The following is a 22,341-nucleotide window of genomic DNA, read 5'->3' as shown; positions in this document are numbered from 1 at the left end:
TCTGCAGGGTTTTATGTGGTGGGCCAACGTCATCACCTGCCTTCTGCTTGGCCCACAGGGAGTGTGCAGTCTCAGAAAAGGAGCGCAGCCCATCGAAACGAGAGATCCCTAAGCACATCTCCTGCCTCTTGTATTTCTCTGTGCATCTTCCGCACCTCATCTTCCATCTCATCAGGCAAGCTGCACTTGCTTCTAGGGCATTTGGGTGCACAGCTCGAAAGGATGGGAGGTTAAAATATGGGCCCTGCATGGGAGAGGCTGGTGCCAATAAACAGAAACAGAAGTATCGAAAGGCCAATTTACATGAGCGCACCATGTGTCCAGATTGATACGCTTCATCCAAAAGATGTAAGAACAAACCTGTTTCCCAAGGGCTGCAAGTAGGTGGTCCCTTACTGGGGGAAGTCTTGCACTGCAGCTTTTCTGCGTTGAGTGTCAGGTACTTGGAAGTGCCTGTCTCAAGCTCTTGATCAAGTCTGTGCTGACTAGAAAACTTTTGTTCCTGAGCTACTTCTGAGGGAGCAGCTGTAAACCCTGCATCTTTTAAAAGCTCCCACACACCCACCCCGCAGACTCTATTTAAGCAGCCAGGTTACTGATCCTTGATCCCAAATGCCCTGGGATTTGGTGGTGTATGGGCTGCTCTGCCGAAGGTGAAGTTTCAAAATACATTGGGCTGGCAATAGCTCTCAGGTCCTAACGAAAATACCCTTTCCCTCCAGTACACCAATGCCTGTAGTGCAACCTCTGTACTGACTGGGAGCCCTGGGGCACTGGTAATGCTGGTCAGGGAGGAACCTCAGCTGTGTTGTGGATGGTGTCTGCCTTCAAGATGAAATTGTTTGCTGTGTCTCTCTTCCTGTCAGTAGATCACTGACTTGGAATTCTCCTAGTGAGGAGGTTATAGTGTGAACCCACAGAAGAAACTTGCAGGAGGTGTCTGTGTGAGGGCTGCAGGGGAGCATTTTTTGAGACATCAGCCCTAGATGGCTAGTTTCACAGGTTTGAGCACATCTTTGTGGAGAACATGGCAAAGGAGGAGTACAAGCCATCTGATCTTTTTCTGTCCAGTTGCCATGAGCTCAGAACTGTGTGGTTCATATGAAGGACCCCACCTGGGGTCTTGTACCTGAGCATTTTAAAATACCACTGGCAGTGACTCAAAATGCTTGTTTTCATCTAAAAATGGCAGTATTTTGAATACTGTCTTTCTGGGTACTTAGTTTCTCAACTGCTTTCAGTACAGGCAGCCTGGCACCTCTCGTAGGATACTGAATTAAATCTGTTGGATTTAATCAGAGTGGCAGATAAGTGGTGTTGTTAATTATATTAAATACAGGGGACAATGACAACACACCAACTTGAAATGATTTGCCAAAGTCTGTGAGTTTCTGTGAGAGATGTTAGGAGAACTGGAGCTATAAAGTGGTGTGAGCACTAGGCAGGGGACCACAGAAGCTGCCCAGGACACTTGCTGGATATCCTGGAGCAAAGCCATGTCAGCTTTATAAAGGATATTGAGCTTCATAAAGGGCTTTCAGACTGTAATGTGGAAAGAAATCTAAGGCTTAAGTGGTATTATCTGATGCAAGGTGGTTTGTGTATCATCAGACATGCAGAATGGTGACCACAAATCTTGTTTTGAAATTTGTCATAAAATTTATCGTCAAATACGTTTGCACAGCAAGACTCCACAATGTTTTCAGAAAGATTCTCCCCATGCTGACAGCAGTGATGGAAGAAGAGGCACTTAAATGCTGTGTCACTTGAGACAACTTTTCTTGTCCTTGATACAGAGCACAGAGCAACTCCGCAGCCTCACTGGGATAATGCCCTAGAAGGTCTGTCTCCCCATGCTGGAAATAGCTTGAACAGCCTGCTGTTCCCTATGTTTTTTCAGGCCTAAACCTGGGCTGCTTTGGCTGTTTGCCCTGCAAACCTGGTTTTGATACTTGCAAAATATACAGTTTTTAGCTGAAAGGCAGCATTGCTTTCAAATTTCATGCTGATCGAGAAAAGATGCGTAGCAAAGGTGGGGGTATAGTGAACTTCAGCCACAGCAAACTGGTGTGATTTTGCAGTCCTGACTGATGTGGAAGTTAGCCTGTGGAGTCCTGCCCCTTGCAGGAGATCTGGTTTTATCACCATGTTCTGTTGTCCTCCCTAAAAAGGTTGCCTAGATTTGTAAAAATAGGAATTGACAGATGGGTCAGACTGTGTTCTTGCTTCTTTTCGGTGCGAAGAGCAAGGCGTTCAGCAGCCCAGTTACAGATTGCTTTTTGTTCCGTTTTAGGGCCATGTGAGCTGTTCATGCCTTCATCATTCACTGATACATTTGGAATTATTCCAGCCCCCCCGATTTGATTTAGAGGAGATTTTATGTCTTCAGTTTCTAACTAACTCCTGACTTCTAGCAGGTAAAATATCAGTGAAAACTGAGTACGAGAAAATTCATCAGCATCCAGAGTATTTCCATGGTTAAATTTGCCGTTTCAGTTTTGAAAGAGTTCTTATGATGCCCTGTTGGTGCATGTCAATTCTTATATATGTATGTATGATTGATGGTGCTTCAGGTTTTGCCCCAGGCTATACCCAGTCTGCTTGCAAGTGATGCTGGTAGTGAAGTTTCCACTGCTGCCGTTATGTGTTACTTAGATTACAATAGAGCTAAAAACCTGAACCGCTTCACAAGGAGAGATACAGTCCTTTCCCCCCAAAGCTCACAAACCTTAAAACAAAGCCTGCCTGGGGAGACTCTTTGGCACTGTATTAAATATCCTTGCTGAGAAATGGTTTCTTACAATTATGGCCTTCCTAATAGGCACCGTGGGTAGTATCAACACAAAGCTATCTGTATTACATGGTTTGACCTGCTTTAACCCCAGCCAGTCTCCTGGAGATGTAGAAAATATCTGTTCCATACAAAGGCCTTGCCTTTCAGGCAAAGTAGAAGCCATTTGTTTTAGAGTGCTACAGGAGACGTTACACTTTTTGTGGGTGAAAGTCACCCCACTGAGGCTATCTGAAAGCCTGGGCATCCATGTTATCAGCACGTAAGCTGCTGTCTTTGTGTGCAAAAATGAATTGCTCCCCAAGTCTCACCGCTTAAGACTGCTGCAGAAGCACTGTGCTTAGGGAATAAGGATGTTTTGGGAAAGAGGCTATATTGTTTATGATGCTCCCTTCATTAGGGGGGAAAAAAGCATGCTCTTTTAACTTTTAGATAACATTAAATATTTGACCCAGATTCAAACCTTAATGAAGACTAGATCTCTGATTTTGCTAGGTTTTTATATCCTTAAAAATTCTTTTTTTTTTTTTTTTTTAATTTCTCCCCTGAAAAGGTTTTAAGTCTGTCAGCAACGTAAGTGGGATTTGGATCAACCTCTGAGCAGTTAAGTGGTAAGGAGATTTTCGTAAGGTTACTCGGTTCCCCTCCCCGCATGTGGAAGGATGAGATTATTGTGGGGGAAGTGTTACAGGCAGCGATGGAAGTGAGCTCCCCCATATTCTCACCTCAGCAAAGTTAAGCTATCGCCTCCTCAAGACTCTCCAACGTACTTACTGCCTAGTTTCCCTGCAGCACGAAGCTCTTGCCTCCAACCCCAAGACCCCCCAGATTGGGGCATGGAGAGATGCTGGGAGGCTGCATGACCCCACGCCGTGCTCTGAGCTCTCGTGCACGGGAGCTGCAGTGCAGGGCTGTCCATGTCACCTCATAAACACGGTCGAGGCATCAGTGGAGCAAGTTTAATTAGGCACCTTTTATTTCTTAGCTCCTGGAAGTGCTGAAGTGTGCTCGCCTGGGCTCGCCGGCAGCCGGGCTGCCCGTGACTGATGCTGGGAGAGGTGGATGTGTTGCTATGGCACTGGGAGGTGTCTCCAAAGCCCACCGCTCCGGCAGCTGAGCCGGCTCCCAGCAGCATGTCCTAATTGCGGCTGTGCAGCAACAAAACAAATACTTGGAGATTTCCATAAAGGCTATAATCAAAGGAGCATCCCTTGCTTTTTAATATGTGCTGAATGGGTTCATTTGTAAGCTTATTATGACTTCAGAGAGAGAAGCTATTAGGGTGATCATTAACTGCCTGTGCGAATAGCAAGGAAAACCATGGCGTGTTCCAGAATAACCCCCTTTTTAATGTCTGCTCTTTCAGATGCATTAACAATAACTAGCCATGCTGTCTTTCATGTTTCCCTTGCCATGAGTAAGGACAAAAGAGAAAGGAGAAGGGGGACAGTGAACCGCATGCTTTCAAAATAAGTTCAGATGGAGATAAAAATGAGGTGTTAAGAGAGCAGCAAATTCACTAGCATGACATTGTGTGTCTTGATGCAGTATCTGTTATCCATTGGGAACGCAAAAGCAGCTGGGAGCCAGCCTGTGAGTCCTGGCTCATATCTCACTTAGTCCCTCTACTCCTGTCATGTACGTATGAATTGTGCTGAGGGTCTTTTGTCTGCCTGGAACCTGATCGTTGCTGGAGCGCCTAGATTATATATCTTTTGAAGGAAAAGAGGACATTTAGAAACATGTATGCCAAGATTATGGGATTCATTAACTGTCGTTTATTTTCCTGCAGAACATCTGAAGCTTTGTTGTGGGCTGTGGCCATGGCTCTCTCTCTGCTCCTTCTTACCCGTTCTTAATCAGAAATCAGAAATATCTGTAGCAAATGACATCGGGTGGGTGTTCATACCTTAATTGGGACAGGAGTGATTGAGATCAGTCACATTTATCTTTCAAACCCCATTAGCTGCAGTTTTATGTCTTAGAGTAAGTTAAAGGTGCTGATTACAGTGTAACTCAGTTTAGATTTGGGCATGGAATATATGAGATGTGTATCAATTTGGCTATAAGCAGGCTAACTTAGACTTCACGTCTGCCTGTCTTCCCTAAGTAGTTTCTCATGATCTTTGCTGCATTCAAGTTTTCCTGGACCTATCACACCTATAGCTTGTGAAATGTATTTATTTCCTAAATAAATAAAACACTCGGAATTGTGAGCTTTGTGGGATAAAGAATTTCCTATTGTGTTTAGAATCCATGGTAATTTGGGATGCATTATTATTCTTCTTGTAAAAACATTTAAAAGATGACCAGAATCAGATAAATAATGCTACTTCTTAGATTTCCAGCAATATTATTTTCTGGTTTAATTAGTATTACTGAGATCCCTCATTTAAGATCTGCTTTTCTTACAGGATGTTTCTCCTAACCTTTGCTTTTCTAGACTGACTAAACCTGACTAAACTGACTGTTTTGTTTTTACGTCTGTGTAGGCAGTTACCTTGAACAAAGATAGTTTATTTTTCATTTTTCTGTAAAATAGTTAGTGCATTCAAAGTTCTGTTTGGGATTTATTTCTTAAAACCAATTAAGATTATTAGTCTCCCAATTAAATGGTGTTAAAGGGGGGGTTTCTTTTTCCCCACCTCTGCCTTATGAAAAAGCACTGAGAACAGTGGGGGGAGAAAAAAGTTAACCTCCTGATCTGGAGCTCCATTCAGCATTAAAATGGATGATAAAAGCTGGGGTTTCAAATTTCCTCGCCCATGGGCCCTTGCCTATGCCTCTGCCCAGCCGATCTGGGGCTGCTTTTCCTTGCTAAGGAGAGATCATCATCATCTTTCTGATAGGACAAGGCCCTGTGGCTCATAGTAATCCATTTTGATGGCTTCCTTACTTTAAAATCAATCATGTTCTTCCTCTGCATTGTTTCCCTGAAGCTGCAAAGTATCAGGAAACTTCTTAAAATATTGGAAGTCATGGTCTGAGGAGGACAAGGTTGCCACAGCAACTGCCCAGCTTTCCGAGATGTATTCCTGCATCTTTCAAAACAATCATGAATGTCACAAACTACTGAGGCATTTGCTGCAAACAAAGCAAGGCTGTAGAAAAAGAGACTAGAAAAGAGTGCCGAGGAGTCAATTGTTGTAAAGGTGAGATGTGTCAGGCTCAGGGAAAAAGTGGCAGGCATTTACACTTCATGTTAAATGCCCTAAGTGTCTGGAATGCCACGCATACATATGGAGTGTTTCAACACTTGGCAGTATCTGACATGACAGTGGATAATGTCACTTGGCTTGTGATGCAACTCCATGATCCACTCGGGAGGGTGACATTTATTCCAACCTGAAGGGAAATATTTTCAGACATAGGAGGCCAAAGTTAGCCGCCTCCCTTTTGGTATGCTAAGTAGACTTCTTTCTGGAACAGAAGATGCCTGTCAAAGAATGTAACTTGTCGACTTTTTCATGGGTTTGGGACTGGTCTCAGTATGGACTGGTGAACAGAGCGCTGTACTGTGAGTCAGAACATCTAGCACATACATTCCCCTTTTAGCCCTGGTTTTCTTATCTGCTAAACAGAATTAATATTGTTATATTATCAGTGCATATAATCTTCAGGTCATCTGTTTTAGAAAGACAGACAATCAGTACCATATGGTTCCATTGTACGGCGGTTAATACAAGGGAAAATACACCTGTGAGCTATCTGAGGCCTTTTTTTAAGGAACAGAACTTAAAAGAGTTGCAGGCTATCAGATGTGTTGGTTCTGTATGCAATATTTTGTGTGGAAAAGCTGTGTGAAAGAGCCAGACATGATTACCTATTGAACTTTGCTTGGGAAGGGGCCAAAGCGAGCATCTCATGTTTCGAACAGTGCTGTATGCACATTTGCACTGGTTGAAACGGAGTGGTTTGTGGCCTCATGCTATCCTGGCACTTCAAACACGTACCCTAGCACTTCTCCAAATGTTACAACATTTGGGAGAATCGGTTCTGCTCTGGGACTTCGGAGTTTCCATTTTGAATGCCCGTGTACGTGTGGGAGATCTTACCTCCGTATGATCTCTTGTATTCTACGCAGACATTGTGCAAAGTTGCAAATATAAAACATAGGTAGTAAGTGTTGTTTGAGTGGTTTTGTTGGAAAGCTGGTGTTATTTACATGATGCTGTAAGAGGTTCAGTCCAGTCCTCTTCTTCCTCCCGTGTGTGACTGATGTGTTGTTAGGCACAGCCTGTTGGTGGCAGAAATGTGTCTTTCTTAAAAGTAGACAAAGAGTCAGGAAGGGATGTGGCCCCATTATCCCGAACCCTGAGCAGGAAACTGAGGGTAGTTTTAGGAGCACCAGCTCAGATTCATTTAAACACCATCCCAAGCCTCATCTGATTTTAGTGTTATAAAAGCCAATCGGGTAATTGTTTTAAGGTGTAAGATGCCCCTAAGGGCTTTGCTCACTCAAATGTACTGAGGAATTAAATGCTCCCGGGCACTGCAACTACCTCATTCACTGCAGTGTTGCAAGGCAAGGCAGTCATTGCTGGTAAATGGGCCCGTGTTACAGTGACATTAACATTTTAACTCAACTAAAGAGGAGGTAGATTGACTCTAATTTAGTATCTAGTTGCATGGCCTTGTGCAGGTCCCCTCATCGCTGCTCCGCAGGGGCCGATTATAGTTACACAGTGCACTTTGGAATCTAATTGGATTTACATGCAGTAATGTATTCGTGTCACAGCAATGACTCTGCTATGCAAGCACTATGAAATTCCAGTGCAATTAGTTATTTATGTAGGAGCAATAGTTATAGGATAATTCATGGGGCTGACAGCTTGTGCCGACCTCCAGTTCAGGAGCAGCAAATGTTTTACTTTTTTCTGAAGCCATTGCAAGGGAGTGATATTAATCTGATCCTGCTTCCACAGAGGTGTTTCTCTTCACCCTTCACCATAAAAGCACTAAATAATAAATGCTGGATAAAAATCCAGCAGGACATGACTTCTGTCTTCAGCTTCTCCTTTGGCTGAACGTACGTGCTGGCATGTGTTTCAGTTCCTCTAGATCCTGCAAATGTGGTGAGCAAAGGAGACTGGCAGCAGCTAGAGGCACTTGTGAAGCTGGACACCCATGGCCTTCCTGCACTAGTTAACATGCAGAAGACTGGATTTCTCCCAAAGACAGGCCTTGCTTCTCCATCTTGCACCCTCCATTCATTTCTTGTTTCACTTGCTACCTGTTGACTATATCAGCCTCTTTCTGCCCCCTCCCTCTCTGCTCTGGCTCTCCAGCTGTCTCGGTGCATGACACCAGTGGGAGCCACGAGTTTAGCTGCTTTTCCTTCATCAAAACCTGCTCTCACAAAGAGCTGCTCAAAAAGCACCGAATGTGAAGAGAAGCCAGTGCTCAGTGCAGAGACTTGATGTCTGTGTTGGCTGTGAGATGAGCAAGGAGACAGGGGAAGGGGCCAAGCGTGGCTGCTCAGCCCACTGAGGCAGCGTGGCCTGAGGAAGGATGCTCGGCCTCGGCCGTTGCTCCAGCTTCCACTGCATTTCCCCAGCGACTGTAATTAAAGGCATCAGCTTGCTCGAGTCACAATTAGGCACGGTGGTTTTGTACTTTCTGCAGTTCTCCCTAATGACAAAATCGTAGCTATTAACCAAAGAGAGTCTGTTTGGCAGGGACTTCCTCCCCTTTAGGGCCATAGAGTAAGATGGAGTATTGCTATTGTTTGGCACCAAACACACTCTTTCATCCCTTCTGACACAGCACCTGCTGGCACCTACTGAAGCATTTAAGCTCGCTCGCTCTCTGCGGTGCTGTAATTTCTTTAAAATATTGTGACTTAAGAGGAATAAAAAAATAAAATTCCTCTCCCACGCAGACCTTTGAGGGCTTGTAGGGATGTAATTATATGCACACACAGTAGGAGCAGGAATCCTATCATTCTGGTTATTTTCCTAATGATAGGTTTATATAGCACAGTGTCATCTCTACTTCAGAGTTAGAGCCATCTTCTCCTGGCAGCAGCTATCCCAGGATAGTGGCATCACAAGATGGGACAACTGAAGAAGTTGTCTCTCAACTGTACATGCAAAACACAGGATGAAGTGTCCCCACACACAAAAGAAAAAGATAAAAAGGTAAGGGCGGGCACTGGGCTCTGACTGTCAAAAAGGGTGTCTCTGCTGTGAGGTAGTGACACTGTCTTATCCTAGCTGTAGACAGTCCAAGCCCTTCTCCGGAGGTCCCTGCGCCTGCCGCAGCCGTCTCCCAGCTGGTCACATAGCACCCTCCATTCTTCCACACTGGTGGCAGAGCTGTGCTGATCCGGGGCAGCCTTCATTCACACACAGCATTGTAAAGTGGGGCAATTCAGCCGCCGGTCAGCAGATGCCTTCGGTACGTTGCAGCAGAGATGGGTTGATTTGCTATTGATGTTTGTACCTTCCAGATTTCAAAAGGGAAGCCATCCCTACTCATCATTCAGAGATGTAGGTCCACAGTGACAGAGGAAGGACATTAAATATGAGGGATTCATGCAAAACAAAAAGTCTATGAATATTCATTATATGTTTTATATTGTAATAGTTTCAGCCACCTTGAAACTCTTTGTTCGCTTCCTGCCAGCAACAAACGATAGACTTTTACTCACAGAAGTCTTAATGGGAGGCAATTTTCAAAGGCGCATTCACAAATGTTTGTGGGAAACAGATGTTGAATGCACCCCCTCCAGAAATCATGATGAAACGCGAGCAGTGAGAGAGCAGGGTGACTTATCTGATCCCTCGCAGGGAAGCAGTGGTTTCAGCAAAGCTGTGAGTATTCCAAAAGGATTTGCGAAGGGTGAGTGAGTGAGTGACAGTGTCGAGCAACCCTCTGTGAATATTGGACCCTTATGGCATGGGGTGCTGTTTGAATAGTTAAAGGCTGCCCAGGCCCCACAGTGTGGGGTTGGGGTTGTGTCAGATGGGTGGAAAAAACAACCCCGGTGAAGGTGCCCTGAGAAAGTGACAGTCAACCAGGCGTGCTTTGCACGTTAGTCTGTAGTCTCACCTCACCTTTGCCTAGCCAAAGACTGTCGTTAGCATTGTGCAGGCAGAAATTAAAATTTACTGAGAAAATTGTAACTGTTAGCTCAAGGGCAGTGGCGGTCTGTACCTGGGTCCCTCTGCCTGCACCGGTTTATCTAATGCCTTTGGGCAGGCAGCACAGTGGCTTCACCCTTCCTCTCTGCTGCTGCTTCCCAGGCAGTGACAGTGAGGCAGAGGGAGAAGAAATAGTTTGCTCAACTTGGTGTGAGAGCTGCCTGGAAGAACGAGGGATAGCGCCCAGCATCTCAGGCCGCTGCTCCTAACGGCCGGGCTGGGCTTCCCAAAGATGCATTCCATCTCCCTTCCTCTGCCTTTTCCATTTTCCTGGTAAATGGGCTGTAAAGTCACAGCAGATTAAAGTTTGTCTAAACCTCCTATAAAATATTGAAGGTGCAGCTGGTATTAATCTAGTCCTGTTGTGGTATGAGGTGCATGTGTAATGGGACTATAGATTTACATGTGGTCTGTGGGCATTTAAAACACCCCAAAGGTTGTTAAAGAGATTCTGAGGAATTGGATCCCTCACTGAGTATTAAAAGCTCTTCATTAGTGCTAATGTACACTAAATTAAGGTGGCAATTAGACTGAGCATATTCATCAAGATGGTGTGTTTTAATAAATTGTGTATTTAACATGATTGCATTTTATTGACTTCTGCAGTAATTGCATATTTTTCTCTTACAGGACAAGCTTGGCTAGAAAGAGATACATGGGACACACAGACAATTAAAGACTAGAATAGACACTGTGCTTCAAGTCCCAAGATTTGTGAAGGTGAGTTGTTTATAGCTCTTTCTTTCTGCGTGCCAGATGCTTTCTCTGTATCTCTGTCAAGGCTGGTTATGTATAGCCATGGTGTGCAGGAGGCGGGTAAGAAATACACAACTCATCTGCCATCACGTCACCTGCAGGGTGTACTGCTGCAAGTCATCCCCCTTTGATCTCCTAATTAAACTGCCCCCATCTCTGCTCTATCTAGAGGAGCAGACTGTGTGGAAATAGTACTCTGAGAGGGTTTTCTGGAAGACAGCACCTGTTAGATATGTTCTCTTAGCAGACCCCACGACTTTGGTTTAAAGAAGTTGGATACTCCTTGCAGATAATGAACACAGAAATCCCCTTGGGAGAGGGTACTCCATGAAGGAAGGAAGTACGCTGAGCCAAGGCTCCGTACCTGCAAGCCAAAGGGTGGGCTGCCGTGTTGCTGGGGAGAGGACACAATGGAGCGATGCCAGGTTGCCAGCTCCCACCTTAGAGCTTCAGAGACATTTCTAGTGACACCTCAGCTGGGACAGCCTCTAGAAATTGATGCGTTGACTTGGTCCCCATTTTCTAATTCCTTTAAAGGCTGTCTGGCAGTGGTTCTGGAGAGCTTCAAACATGTCTTCTGTTTTTACTTGGTTGCATTGGGCATCAGTATGAAAGTGGGTGTGAGTTAGCACCATCTGCTCCTCAAGCTGTTGGCTAAAATTTTGTAGGAGGTACTGCAGAACTGGTTCTTGGGTTTTAAAGGAAGCAATGGATCGGTTCAGTGGACAAGGTCTTCGTGCATGTTGATGGCAAGGAGACATTTACATGAAAAGAAGAGATAGATGGACAATATGATAGAGGAGAAGTGACTGAAAAAGTGGTTTGCATGAGGGTTGGACAAAGTGACTTTGAGACGTCTCTTCCAGTCTTGGTCAATCTGTGATTTTTTCAAGTATTTGAGATGGGGAGACTGTGATAAGCCATCAGGGAGGTGCACAATGTCTGAATCTTATGTAGTGAAATACAAATAGTCTGCAGAATTATGTTAGGGATGGGTTTACATGGTTGGAATGGTAGGCAAGGAAAATGGTTTACACACTTGTTTTCAGCAGAGGGTAGGAGTGGCATGATATGGAAGATGCAAGGATTGAGACTGGTGAAGATAAGGTGCTCCTGAAAGTTCTGATAGACCGGCACATCCAAGGGATGCTCTTCATTCCTTGGACAGCTGTTTTGAAGAATCTTTTCACAAGTAGAGTGGTCAAACATTGGAAGTGGTGCCCAGGGAGAGTGGGGAATCTCAGTCCTTGGAGATATTCAAAACTTAAATAATGACAACAGGTTGCTCAGGGTCAAACTTTGAAGTTGGATTAAACTTTGGAATTGGCCCAGGTTGGAAGCAGGGAGTGTTTGTACTCAGCAGCACCCAGAGGTCCTGTCCAAACTTAAGTTTTTCAGTGATTCCATCTCCAAGGCAAGGGTAAAGGGGCAATTGAAGTGAAACCGCGGGTTTCAATCCAGTGTGAAAGCGATATGGGGGTAGATGGAAATGTCAGTGGTAGCAAAGAGAAACTTAGAAGCAGTTTTTGGGGCTGTGGTTGAGCAGCTGCCTTTAGATATGTGAAGTTCAAGGTAGCTGCAAGCATGCAAAAGCAAATGTCAGAAGGAAGGAAATAAATGGTGGCTGGAGAACAAAAAAAATGCATTGCCTTGAAAAACTAGCCTTTATTCCTAACTGATTACAGCAGCTGGGATATGTTTCCTGGCTACACTGCCTGGGGATTTTTAACCTCCCCATCACTTTGCAGATAAAATTCGTATTAGGGTGGGAGAAATGTAGAATAATCTGCCTAAGAAAAAGATGAACGTTTATAGCTACATTTCAGACAAAAACAAATGCATTTCATATGTCTCACAGGTCTGAGATGGGACAAGCCAGGGAGAGCATCTGTCAGCCGCTGTCTTCTGCAGTTCTGACTGTTAATGTTTACTTAGCGTTAAATGTCTCCTGCAGAGTAGAACTTAATCTGTCACAAATTTGGGGCCTGGAGGAGGGAAGAGAAGATATTTTTAAAAGGTAGATTAAGACATATGCGTCTTTATCGCGCTTGCATCAGTGCGTAGTAGGAGTAACTTACAGAATTTGCCTTTTGTGTGTATGGCTTAAAAAGAAAAGTGGTAGGAAAAAGCAGCTCTGTGGGACAGGAATGTCCTCTCATGTCAGTTATTTTTTCCATGCAGGCTGTCATCGGGGACTTTCAGGTACCTTCAGCTAATTAGTAAGGCAGCAGTTGGCACAAATGGTTTCATAATTACATTATTTGTAAGTAACTTTATTGGCATTTTGCTTGCATTGTTTGTAAATAGCATTAGTTATATGCTCTTCAAAGTCTAGAGCACTACTGCATATATCACCGAGACGGTAATACACTTCATATACGCTGCAGTGCTTGAGCTCTGACGCGAAACAGTTTTAAGTGCTACATAAGAGGTCAGATCATGCTTTTGATTGATTTGCTGTGTTTTAAGCAGTGCGATCACAGGATCCAAATGGTTATCTTGCATGTGCTGTCGGGGAATCTGGGTACCCAGCAGAAACTGGGAAGGGTGTGTTATGCTGGTACGTGTGGGTCTCTCCAAGCTCGAAGTTCCAGCACTGAAACAGTTGCTCAGAGCTCCTGTTTCTCAGATCAGATCAGTGGGTTGGCATTTTTTAGAAGTTTGCATTGAGCTCTTATGGTGTGGAGGCTCATGACGTGCCAGCCCAGACCTCATACTGTTGCCACTGACTTCCATTTGCACATCCTGAGTGGAAGGGCTTTGGGATTTGTAAGCCCCACTGGGTGTGTTCCTGGCTTGAAGCACAGCACAATTAGTAGGGTTGCGCTTAGTTATTGCTTTGCTGTGTGAAGCGTGGTGGGTTTAGAAACTGCAGATCTGAGCCCAGCACCACCACTAGGGACAATTCCTTGCCCAGGCAAACAAGGGAGTCCTCATTTGTCAAAGCTGAGTGTCCGTGCGTTCACGTTGCTCCCAGGTTACTGACTGCGTGGCCCTGCCAGTGAAGTTTTCAGGACCTGATTGCTCAACGGATTAAGAGTCTCCCTTCCCTGCTCATACCTAGAAAACATTTGAACATACTGAGCGGATGCGCGGGCAGGAGCAATGCAAGGAGTCGTAGCTTAGGTTTGTCTTTGAAAAGAAAAGGAGGCCTGTACTCAGCTCATGTAAATCGGGGTGGTTGCAAGGGAACCTGCTCGTCTTGCAGAGGAAGCAGACCCAGAGATGGAAAGTAAAGTAAGGTGGGACTGTGATTTATCAACTCTACAAAGCAGCAAGACAGCGTTAGACTCAGGAGCTGCTGCTTCTTGGTCAACAGGCAATGTTTTTCTTGTGGGTGTCTCTGCAGAGAGGTGAGTGTGAATGATGTGAAGTGGCACAATAGGGCTAAACTGTTTTGTTTTTTATTCCTTTTTTGCCTAAGGCTACTATGATATGGTGAGTGCTCAAGACAGCAGGACTTAGAAGTTTCTCAGGTAACTCTCAGACTTTGGCTAATATACTGAAATTAAGCCATCCTTTGTTTCACTGGAGTATAACTGTTTTGTGTGCTGATGGGAACATCTGGATGCCACTAATTGTGGGGCTCTTGAAGTTCCAGTATCCTATTGATTTGCATGTATTTTCACATCCTTCTTTACTATAGTGTCCAAGCTCATGGTTTAGTGGAGCTGAAGGTTCACTATGAACCATGAAACTGAAGAATTCCCTCCCCAGCTCCTTACCCTTTTGGACTTCAAGATCTCCTTTCTCTGTGAGATTTGCAGACATGGCTTTAAACACCATCAGGAAGCTGTGGGCATCTCCTTCAGGCCCACGTCAGAGCTCTGTGCCCCACTTCATCTCCTGCAGTCGTGGTCTTGGCTTTGAGTCTCTCTGGGCAGAACAGTTGTGTATCAGAGGTATAAGAAAATAAACTTTGCAAAGAAAAATATGGCCCTCATTCTCAGGTTCAGATTCAGGTATGTGTTTCTCCAGAAGTGAGGTGGACTGTAAGACTGACTTTTTGGATCTTCTTGGGATTCCTCTAGCAGAAGGGATTCCCTGGGCAGTACCCAGACAGCAGAGACACGCTGCTGTCCTGCCCCAGGTATGTGAAGATGCAGGGGGGAAAAGCAGCTGCGTGTCCACATGAGCTTCTGTGTCTCTGCCTGTTTTGCCACTAGGAAAGAACTGATTTGATTTTTAAACCAAGTCAAGGAAGTGCAGCAAACACACACTGTATGATAAAAATCTGGCTCTTACCTCAGGCAGCCCCTTGCTGGGAGCTCTGCCTGCCATGGGTTTTCTAAGGTCTTTGGCTAAAGCAGAGCAGTTCCCATGGTCATGGAGGGAAGCACCCCACAAGGCTCTACAGCACTCCCAAGTTTCAGGGATTAATAAAAGCAATGAGGGAGTGAAAGAAAGAGTTTTGTTTCTGGCCTGGTGAAAACCTTGGATAATTTATTTTGTTTTCTTTTTAAGTGAATTGAATGTACTTTGCTAACATAGCATATCATTGGAGGCAGGTCTGTTTAGGGAATGGCATTTGCAGTGGAGAAAGGGAAAGAGATGCGTTAAGAAGCATGTGGGCTTCGGGAAGGCTTCTCTAGGGAGCTAAGCAGACTTGTGCTTCTGTGTTTGCATACGTATGCATCCATCTGTGCACGGTGCCATGACTGCATTATCTTCTGTTTCAGTGAAAGTTTTACTGGTTTATGTATTTATTTGTCTATCCCTCTAGAGTACTTGGTGATATAATTGCATATTAGGAAACAGTCACTTCATTAAACAGCAAGCGGAAACCTTATTCCAGTGTAGCCTCACCTGGTCAGGATTTATAGGTGCTCTTCCAATAACTGTCTTAAGCAGTTTGTTGTCTAGTTCAGAAATGGAGTTTCAAAACTGGTTAAAATTCCTTAGCATTTCTTCCTGGTCTTAAAAGCTTACCAATGTTGATCTGGGGGCTCTGCCTGCAGAAGACCTGTCCAGGGTGGGGTGTAGAGCACCAGGACTTCACTGGCACAGTAACATTTCACATTACAGGACAAGTAAAAGTTGTAACCCAGGCTGAGTAACTGTGTGAGGACAGCCTTCTCAGGCCCTGGCATGTCCACACACTGCAGTCATTCTCAGCCCAGCTCGTCCAAACGTCTACCAGTTTCCCTGAAATGTTGTCCATGTTTGTGTGGCATTCATTCTGTGGAGAAAGCTTGGATGGAGCTAACCGTCCCAAATGCTTGCTTGTGAGTCTTTCAAACAGGCACAGCTTATTCTGGCTTCTGTGTCGATAGGACCTTTTTTTGGCGTGGAGTAGGCAGGTACATTCAGTGCGTCTTAGACTTGACAGGCTTTAGGGACTGGGAAAAAAAATATCTTCATGTGCAGAGGGATATTTTTTCCCCTAGCATCTCACTCTGCAAACAAAGCTAGATCTTTCCTCTCCTGCAACCTTCCTCTTCACATCTGCGTTTGCCGTTAGACCTGTAAGAATGCAAAGGGACTTAGCAGTGATCATTACCTCCTACTAGGCTGCACTACATTGCCTTCTTCAGGTAAGAAACTAGCTCCTCTGTATAATGAACTCCGCAGGATCTTGGGGGAAATACAAATGGAAATAGGATTGTGTCACTCCAATAAAAAAATGAGTGTGCTGAGGAAGTGCTGGTGTTTTGCAGGAAGATTTGGATCAAGGAGCCTGAAGACCATGGAGGGAGACTGTCTGAGCTGCATGAAGTACCTGATGTTTCTTTTCAATTTCTTCATATTTGTAAGTATTTAGAATCCACTTTCTCTTCTGAATCCTCCTGTTTCCAGCAGCCTGCTGCTCCCCAGCAGGATAGGCTGTAATTTGGTAAAGTTGCCATGGTACAGAATATCCCCTCAGCTTTGCACTAGCAATCACTGAGGGTTTTGCAGCGTCCAAAGATGCTCTGATATTCACTAAGCCAGCACAGTGGTCACTGTTGTCTGAGTTATTCCTGTTTTTGACAAGGGAGACCAGAAGGAAAGCTGTAACTAGTGGTGTACATGTTCTATCCTTGAATGGCAAAATAAATTGTTTTCTAGCCCTGGGTGCCCTGGCTGTGGTTTTCACTAGGAAACACAGTCATTTTCCTACCACATGTAGAGTCATTCTCGGTGACCCTGTTGCTCTTGCCTTTGACAGGAAGGGTGGGAGCACCCAGCCACCCTGGCCTCTGTGGCGGGGATGGTTCCATGTGCCCCTTCACTGGGCTGTCCCCTACAGATGTGGCAGCAGCTCGGGACTCAGTCTTTCAGCATTAGGGAGGGCATAAACAGTTGCTAGAGTGACGTGTCCAGGAGGAAAGGTGCTTTTGCTGCAAATGGTTCATTTAGTGAGCAAGCGATACTCAGAGTAGCATCTCAGCAGCCACCTGCTCAGCGGAGAATATATGCCACGGAGAAACGTAGATTCTCCGAGTGAACCCCTTTGATCAAAAGATAGCAACGAGTCCAGTTTTTCTGCAACAGTTGTTCTATGTTGACCTACCCCTTTCTCTCCTCTCCTTGTGCCATGACAGCTGGGAGGAGCATGCCTACTGGGAGTTGGGATCTGGGTCATTGTGGATCCCACAGGTTTCCGAGAGATAGTGGCTGCCAACCCTCTGCTCTTCACGGGAGCGTACATCATGCTGGCCATGGGAGCGATGCTCTTTCTGCTGGGTTTCCTCGGCTGCTGTGGTGCCATCCGTGAGAACAAATGCCTCCTGCTTTTTGTAAGTGTCCTTGCTTTTCCTGTTGGCCTTTTGGTGCTTCCCAAGAGTGGGAGTGACTGGGTAGATGATGCTGTGAGTGAGTGTCTGTTATTGTAGCCATTATTCCCTTAGATAATAAATAGGCTTAGGGTACTTTTACATGCAGCTAGAAATACAGAGAATTTGCTTTTTCCCTGTTCTTAATTTGAGCCCAGTGGGTATGGAGTCTGGGAGTGTATTTTGACCGTGTTAAGCTTTGTTTCAAAAGGGTCCTATTTGGTTGTTTGGTTTGTTTTTTGGTTTTTTTTTTACTTTTACAGAGTGACCAAAAATGGTCCTCTTTTGGCCACCCAAAACCCACTGCTCCACTTGTGGATACATTCCCTAGTGGCACACAACAAAGCAGAGGGAATACGTAGAGCAAAGCGTCTGTGTAACGGAGCTCCCCATGTCAGCAGAAATTCCCAGCTCAGAACTGCATGGTGGCCTGTCATTGCAGCTCTCGACAGCTCGTCACTCCCTTATGCAGCCTACTCTCCTCCTAAAATGAACCAGGTTTGTCATCCTGGGGCAAATTTTCCCCTGAATGATAGGGTTAAATTTTAGCCTGTGTGGTCAAGTACTATTTGCAAAGAGCTGGCCTCTAAAATAAGTCACTTCTGACCTCTGCCATAAGTTCTGATACTGCAGGGTTTCCAGCCATTATCTCTTACTGGATGGCATTACCAGTTATGTATTGACAGACAAAGATCATTAGTTTTATTTTTCATTTTTGTCAAATGTGACCTTTTCTTTCTCCCTCTGGGTCTGTTGGGGCTTTGTTGTTGTTTTTTGTTTTGTTGGGGTTTTTTTATAATCTTGATCTTATGGTGTTTTGTTATGATTCTATCTTGCACAGCTGCTTCATGGTGCAAAAGAGGCTTGTCTCTAAATAGAACAGGAAAGTCCTCTTTCTTGAGTGCAAAACCATTTTGTCCTAGAGATGAGCGTGGCTTCACTGAGATAAATTCTCTTGGGCCCTTGGCTCACCCTCCCCTTGAATTCATAACCTGCAAATGAGAACCCTTTTCTGGAAGCCACCATGGATTTGATTTCTAGTGACTCACCTCAGAATTAAATCAGAAAATCAAATGTGTCGCCTGTGAAATCATGGAGATCTGCTCAGAGAAACCTAATAAAATGCAAAGGATCAGGCCCAATGAACCTGAGGTTACTTCAAAGCCTGTCTTTGTCACATTAAAAAACTAAAAGTTATGTTTGATGAGAAATATTGATTGTAAGTGTATGCGGGAGTGATATTTTCAGTTTGGATCACGTCCACTGCATACAGATTGGGGCCCTGGCTGCGGGAAGGCAGCTCTGGGCCATGCTTTTTCCGGATTTAACATCACAGATTACGTCATGGTTTGAATGGTCCTCCTGTTGTTTTAGTTACACTCCAGTGCACTTAATTTTGTGGTTTTACTTTTCTCATTCTTAGAGATAGTTCTGAGCCCTTCTGCTTTATTTATTTACTTTTATTATTATTTTATTTTAAACTTGGAATGTGAGTAATATATGGGCTAGAAGTAATGCCCTAGACCAGGACAAACTCTAATTACTGGATGAGGAATTAGTGTTACACTTTGATCAGGTCTTCCAGGGCTTCTGGTATCAAAGTCAACTCTGTTAAACAACCTGCTACCTCATGTCCAACATCAGTGAACCACTTGGATGAGGATCTGTGCTGATAGCAAGTAAGAAGAGATATGTTGCTAATTTCTGGTTTTTTGGGAGCCGCACTCACTGATGTTAAAATACATAAAACATCTGCGAAAACAGAAATCTGATGGGAGTAAGTTCTAGGCATTGAAAAAGCAAACCTTTCATGACCGTATGCCAGAGAGACTGGGAACACCTTGCAAAACGGAGAGTGTTAGGCTTCAAGGGGGTGGCACTTGGGGAGAAGTTGCTAGATCAAATCAAGTCCACTTACAAAGTTGTTAAAGAATTGATGAGCCAGAGAGCTGCTTGAGTGAGATTTCAGAGTGATGCATAATGAATATTCGAAGCTTTTAGTCCAAATGTAAACAGAAGATAGAAGGGACAAGACAGATGAACAAATGCATGTTCTCTAGGCTCTGGCTTCTGTGTTTGCTAGGGCTTTTATTTTTCATTAAGCTGCTTGTCTTTTGGTAAAAAAAAATCACCATGGAACTTAACATGTTGCATTAAGCACAAGGCTGTGAAGTGTTCTAGATTTCCCAGCATTTGGACTTGGCTTACAAAAAGCAACAAACATTGGCCTTGCAAGTCAGATATTGAATAACTTCTGGATTGTCCTAAAGACCCCCTGACTGCAGAAGAACACCATAAAAATCAGAATCCAAAGTGCTGTTGAGCCTACAACATTGCGCCACAGGACTGAGTTCAGCTTTGCAACCAGAACAGTCCATGTTAGCTTCATTTGGCTTAGTTTTGAGTGCAGACGTCCTATTTTGCACTCTTGCAAAATGGATGAAGTAGCCCCTGAAACTTTTCAGAATGAAAATGAGGGTCCTTTGGGTTAAAGGCAGTTGCTGCTCTTTTTGGAAGAGCATTGCTGAAACTGGAACAGCAGATGAGTTGTGAAAAAGAAACATGAAACACTGATTTGTGAATCTTCTGGTAAACCTGTAACCATCACCAGGAGCTGCGACAGGATTTTTGGCCAACGTGCGAGGATGTTCACCTTGGATGTGGGAGGTACCCAGGTCCAAGTATTGGGTCTCAAGCATGAATTTGAATGTGAGGCTGCTGTCCCCCACGCATTAACCAGTTGCCTGTTTAGTGCTCTTGTATATCAGTAATCAACTTAATCTTGGGACGCACAGCATAATAAGCAGATTTTGCCTCTCCTTAAAATGCAGAATGAGAGCAAGTTCTGAAACCCTGATGAAGCATCTTCTTTTTCTCATCAGCCCTAATGGCTGCTCGTGTTTTTTCTACAGTAACTGTTACAAATCTGTAATGCACACTGCACAGTGTAAGTGCAAATCAGTTTGGGAATGATAATGAAGCTTATCAGAGATAATCTGAGAATGGCTGCTTCCACTTCTGCACAGAGCTGTGCTGGAGCTTGGGTGAACGTGTGTCTCCCAGTAATCAGTAAATGAAATGCAATTAGCAGGGTGATGGGATTAATCACTTGATCACCACCTTAGACCTCTTAGTGACTATGCTGAGATCCCTTGATGGATGATGATGTGAATTTGCAAAGCATCGTTCATTCTCATCACTTGTTCTTTGCCCTCCTGTGGTGAAATTAAAACAGTCTCTGGGCAGGAAAAATAGAAGCCACATAGAAAACTCCAGCAGTAAGAATAAATTATAGCCTTAACTAGTTCAGCAAAATCACACAACGGCATTCTGTTAGCAACTGAAGTCCCTGCTCATCTGACTCTTCTTGTTTTGTCATTTGAGCCTAGGCTCCTTTTCTTTTGTTTCCACTGCAGAAGCAGGGAGACAAATGGGACAGGGTGGTACGTGTGCTTTTCTAGTGGGGAAAAATTGCTTACAGCTCTGATAATTGACAACAAAACAACATTTTGCCCATTCCAAGCAGGTAGTTTGAATTCTCTCTCCATTACTGAAATGCACGGCGCACAGCATTTCAGACACTGTTTATAAATCATTGCTTGAGAATCACAATAGTACTTCTGGCCCCATCTGCCTGCCTTCTGTTTCAGAAAGACCTTCAATAACCTTCTCTCACAAAAAACCCACTCAGACTTCTCATGTGTTTATTTCTACTTGTTGCTTCAACCACCTTCATTGGTAACATGTACCACATGTTTATTACCTTCCATGTGATGTAGTCTTACCGCGTTCTCTGTTCACTCCTGGTTTTCTCACATGGTGCCAAGATCTGAGTTAATTTCTAAATGTTCACTCAGTTTTGTAAAATCATCTTTGAGTCTGTGGGCCAATTCTTGGGATCCTTGAATTTTAGAAGGGCTGACTCTCAAATGGTGGTTTCTCTTCATGTCTATAAAAACATAAAAAATGTCCATGTCATTCAGACTTATGGTTCCTCAAGCCCACTATTTTTCTCCAGGAATGGAAATAAATGCCATTTTTGGAGAGGGTGTGAACCTAGCCACTTTCTGCTCTGTTTCCATAGTTGTTCCACAGCACAAACATTTGTTGTTTTAAGGATGTTAGAGGGCGCATCCCTGCCTGTTCCTTTTACTGTTTGTTATGAACTGAAGAAGCATCAGACTAGCATGAGGCATCAACGTAACTGAGAATTGGTCCCAAAGACAGGCTGAGTCCTGAGCTGTTTGATGTCAGCGAGTGCTTTTCTGCTCTGGGAGATCTGTTCTCTTCAACACTCTTCTCTCTACTCAAGTTTTACTTCTAGCTGTGTACCAGTTTTCTATGCCACCTCCGAGCAGGAGGGTCTGAGGTGGGAGCCCCCAGGAGTCCCGGTGCTCATCCCGGGCAGGAGATGCTCCACGGTACCTGAGCACTCTGTGTAGGCAAGGTCCTGGGGACTTCGCCCTTGCAGTAAGACTCTCGGTCTCTCTGGGGATGAGACCTTTTAAATGCATCTGATTTACTTCTGTGAGGTGGGTGGTGAAGGTGTGTTGAATTGCTCAGGCTTGGTAACATCACAGAAACAAGATGCCTTTAGTAAGACTGAAGACCAGACTTTTTGACTGGAGCAGCAAAAGGTTGCAAGGGCAACAGGATGAAAATACAGTTCTGGCCTGCATTGAACAACCATGTGCCTCTCGGTTCGCTTTCATTTCTCTTCCCTAGAATTATGATGACAGAAGTGTAATGGTTTTACTTCAAACTGGATGCCTGTTTCTCTTTTGCTCCCACTCAATCTGCTGGTTAGTGCTTTCTGTCAGGTCTGCAGTGTGCCCTTCGTTTAAGGGTATGAATATGCACACTTTGGATACTGTACAAGACATGGATGATACTT

The 22,341-nt window shown here is 44.4% G+C and overlaps 1 protein-coding gene across 8 annotated transcripts in view; it reads left to right on the top strand.

Moving 5' to 3' along the window:
* TSPAN18 (tetraspanin 18) overlaps positions 1 to 22,341 on the top strand; it is a 121,183-nt gene that overhangs the window by 84,839 nt on the left and 14,003 nt on the right. For 4 of the 8 annotated variants that reach the window (XM_074852561.1, XM_074852567.1, XM_074852563.1 and 1 more), the window contains 3 exons: positions 10,567 to 10,656; positions 16,350 to 16,441; positions 17,217 to 17,411. In XM_074852561.1, the coding sequence (XP_074708662.1) occupies positions 16,379 to 16,441; positions 17,217 to 17,411 (258 nt within the window). In that variant the 5' untranslated portion in view covers positions 10,567 to 10,656; positions 16,350 to 16,378. Of the gene's footprint in view, positions 1 to 2,291; positions 2,418 to 10,566; positions 10,657 to 12,873; positions 12,956 to 14,116; positions 14,169 to 16,349; positions 16,442 to 17,216; positions 17,412 to 22,341 lie in introns of those variants that run through there. The other 4 variants (XM_074852568.1, XM_074852564.1, XM_074852566.1 and 1 more) reach the window with 4 other exon arrangements.

Source organism: Strix uralensis, chromosome 29, assembly GCF_047716275.1.
Source record: "Strix uralensis isolate ZFMK-TIS-50842 chromosome 29, bStrUra1, whole genome shotgun sequence".
NCBI classification, from domain to species: Eukaryota; Metazoa; Chordata; class Aves; order Strigiformes; family Strigidae; genus Strix; species Strix uralensis.
The sequence above is the reverse complement of the archived record's forward strand: the minus strand, read 5'-3'. Positions and strand labels throughout refer to the sequence as shown.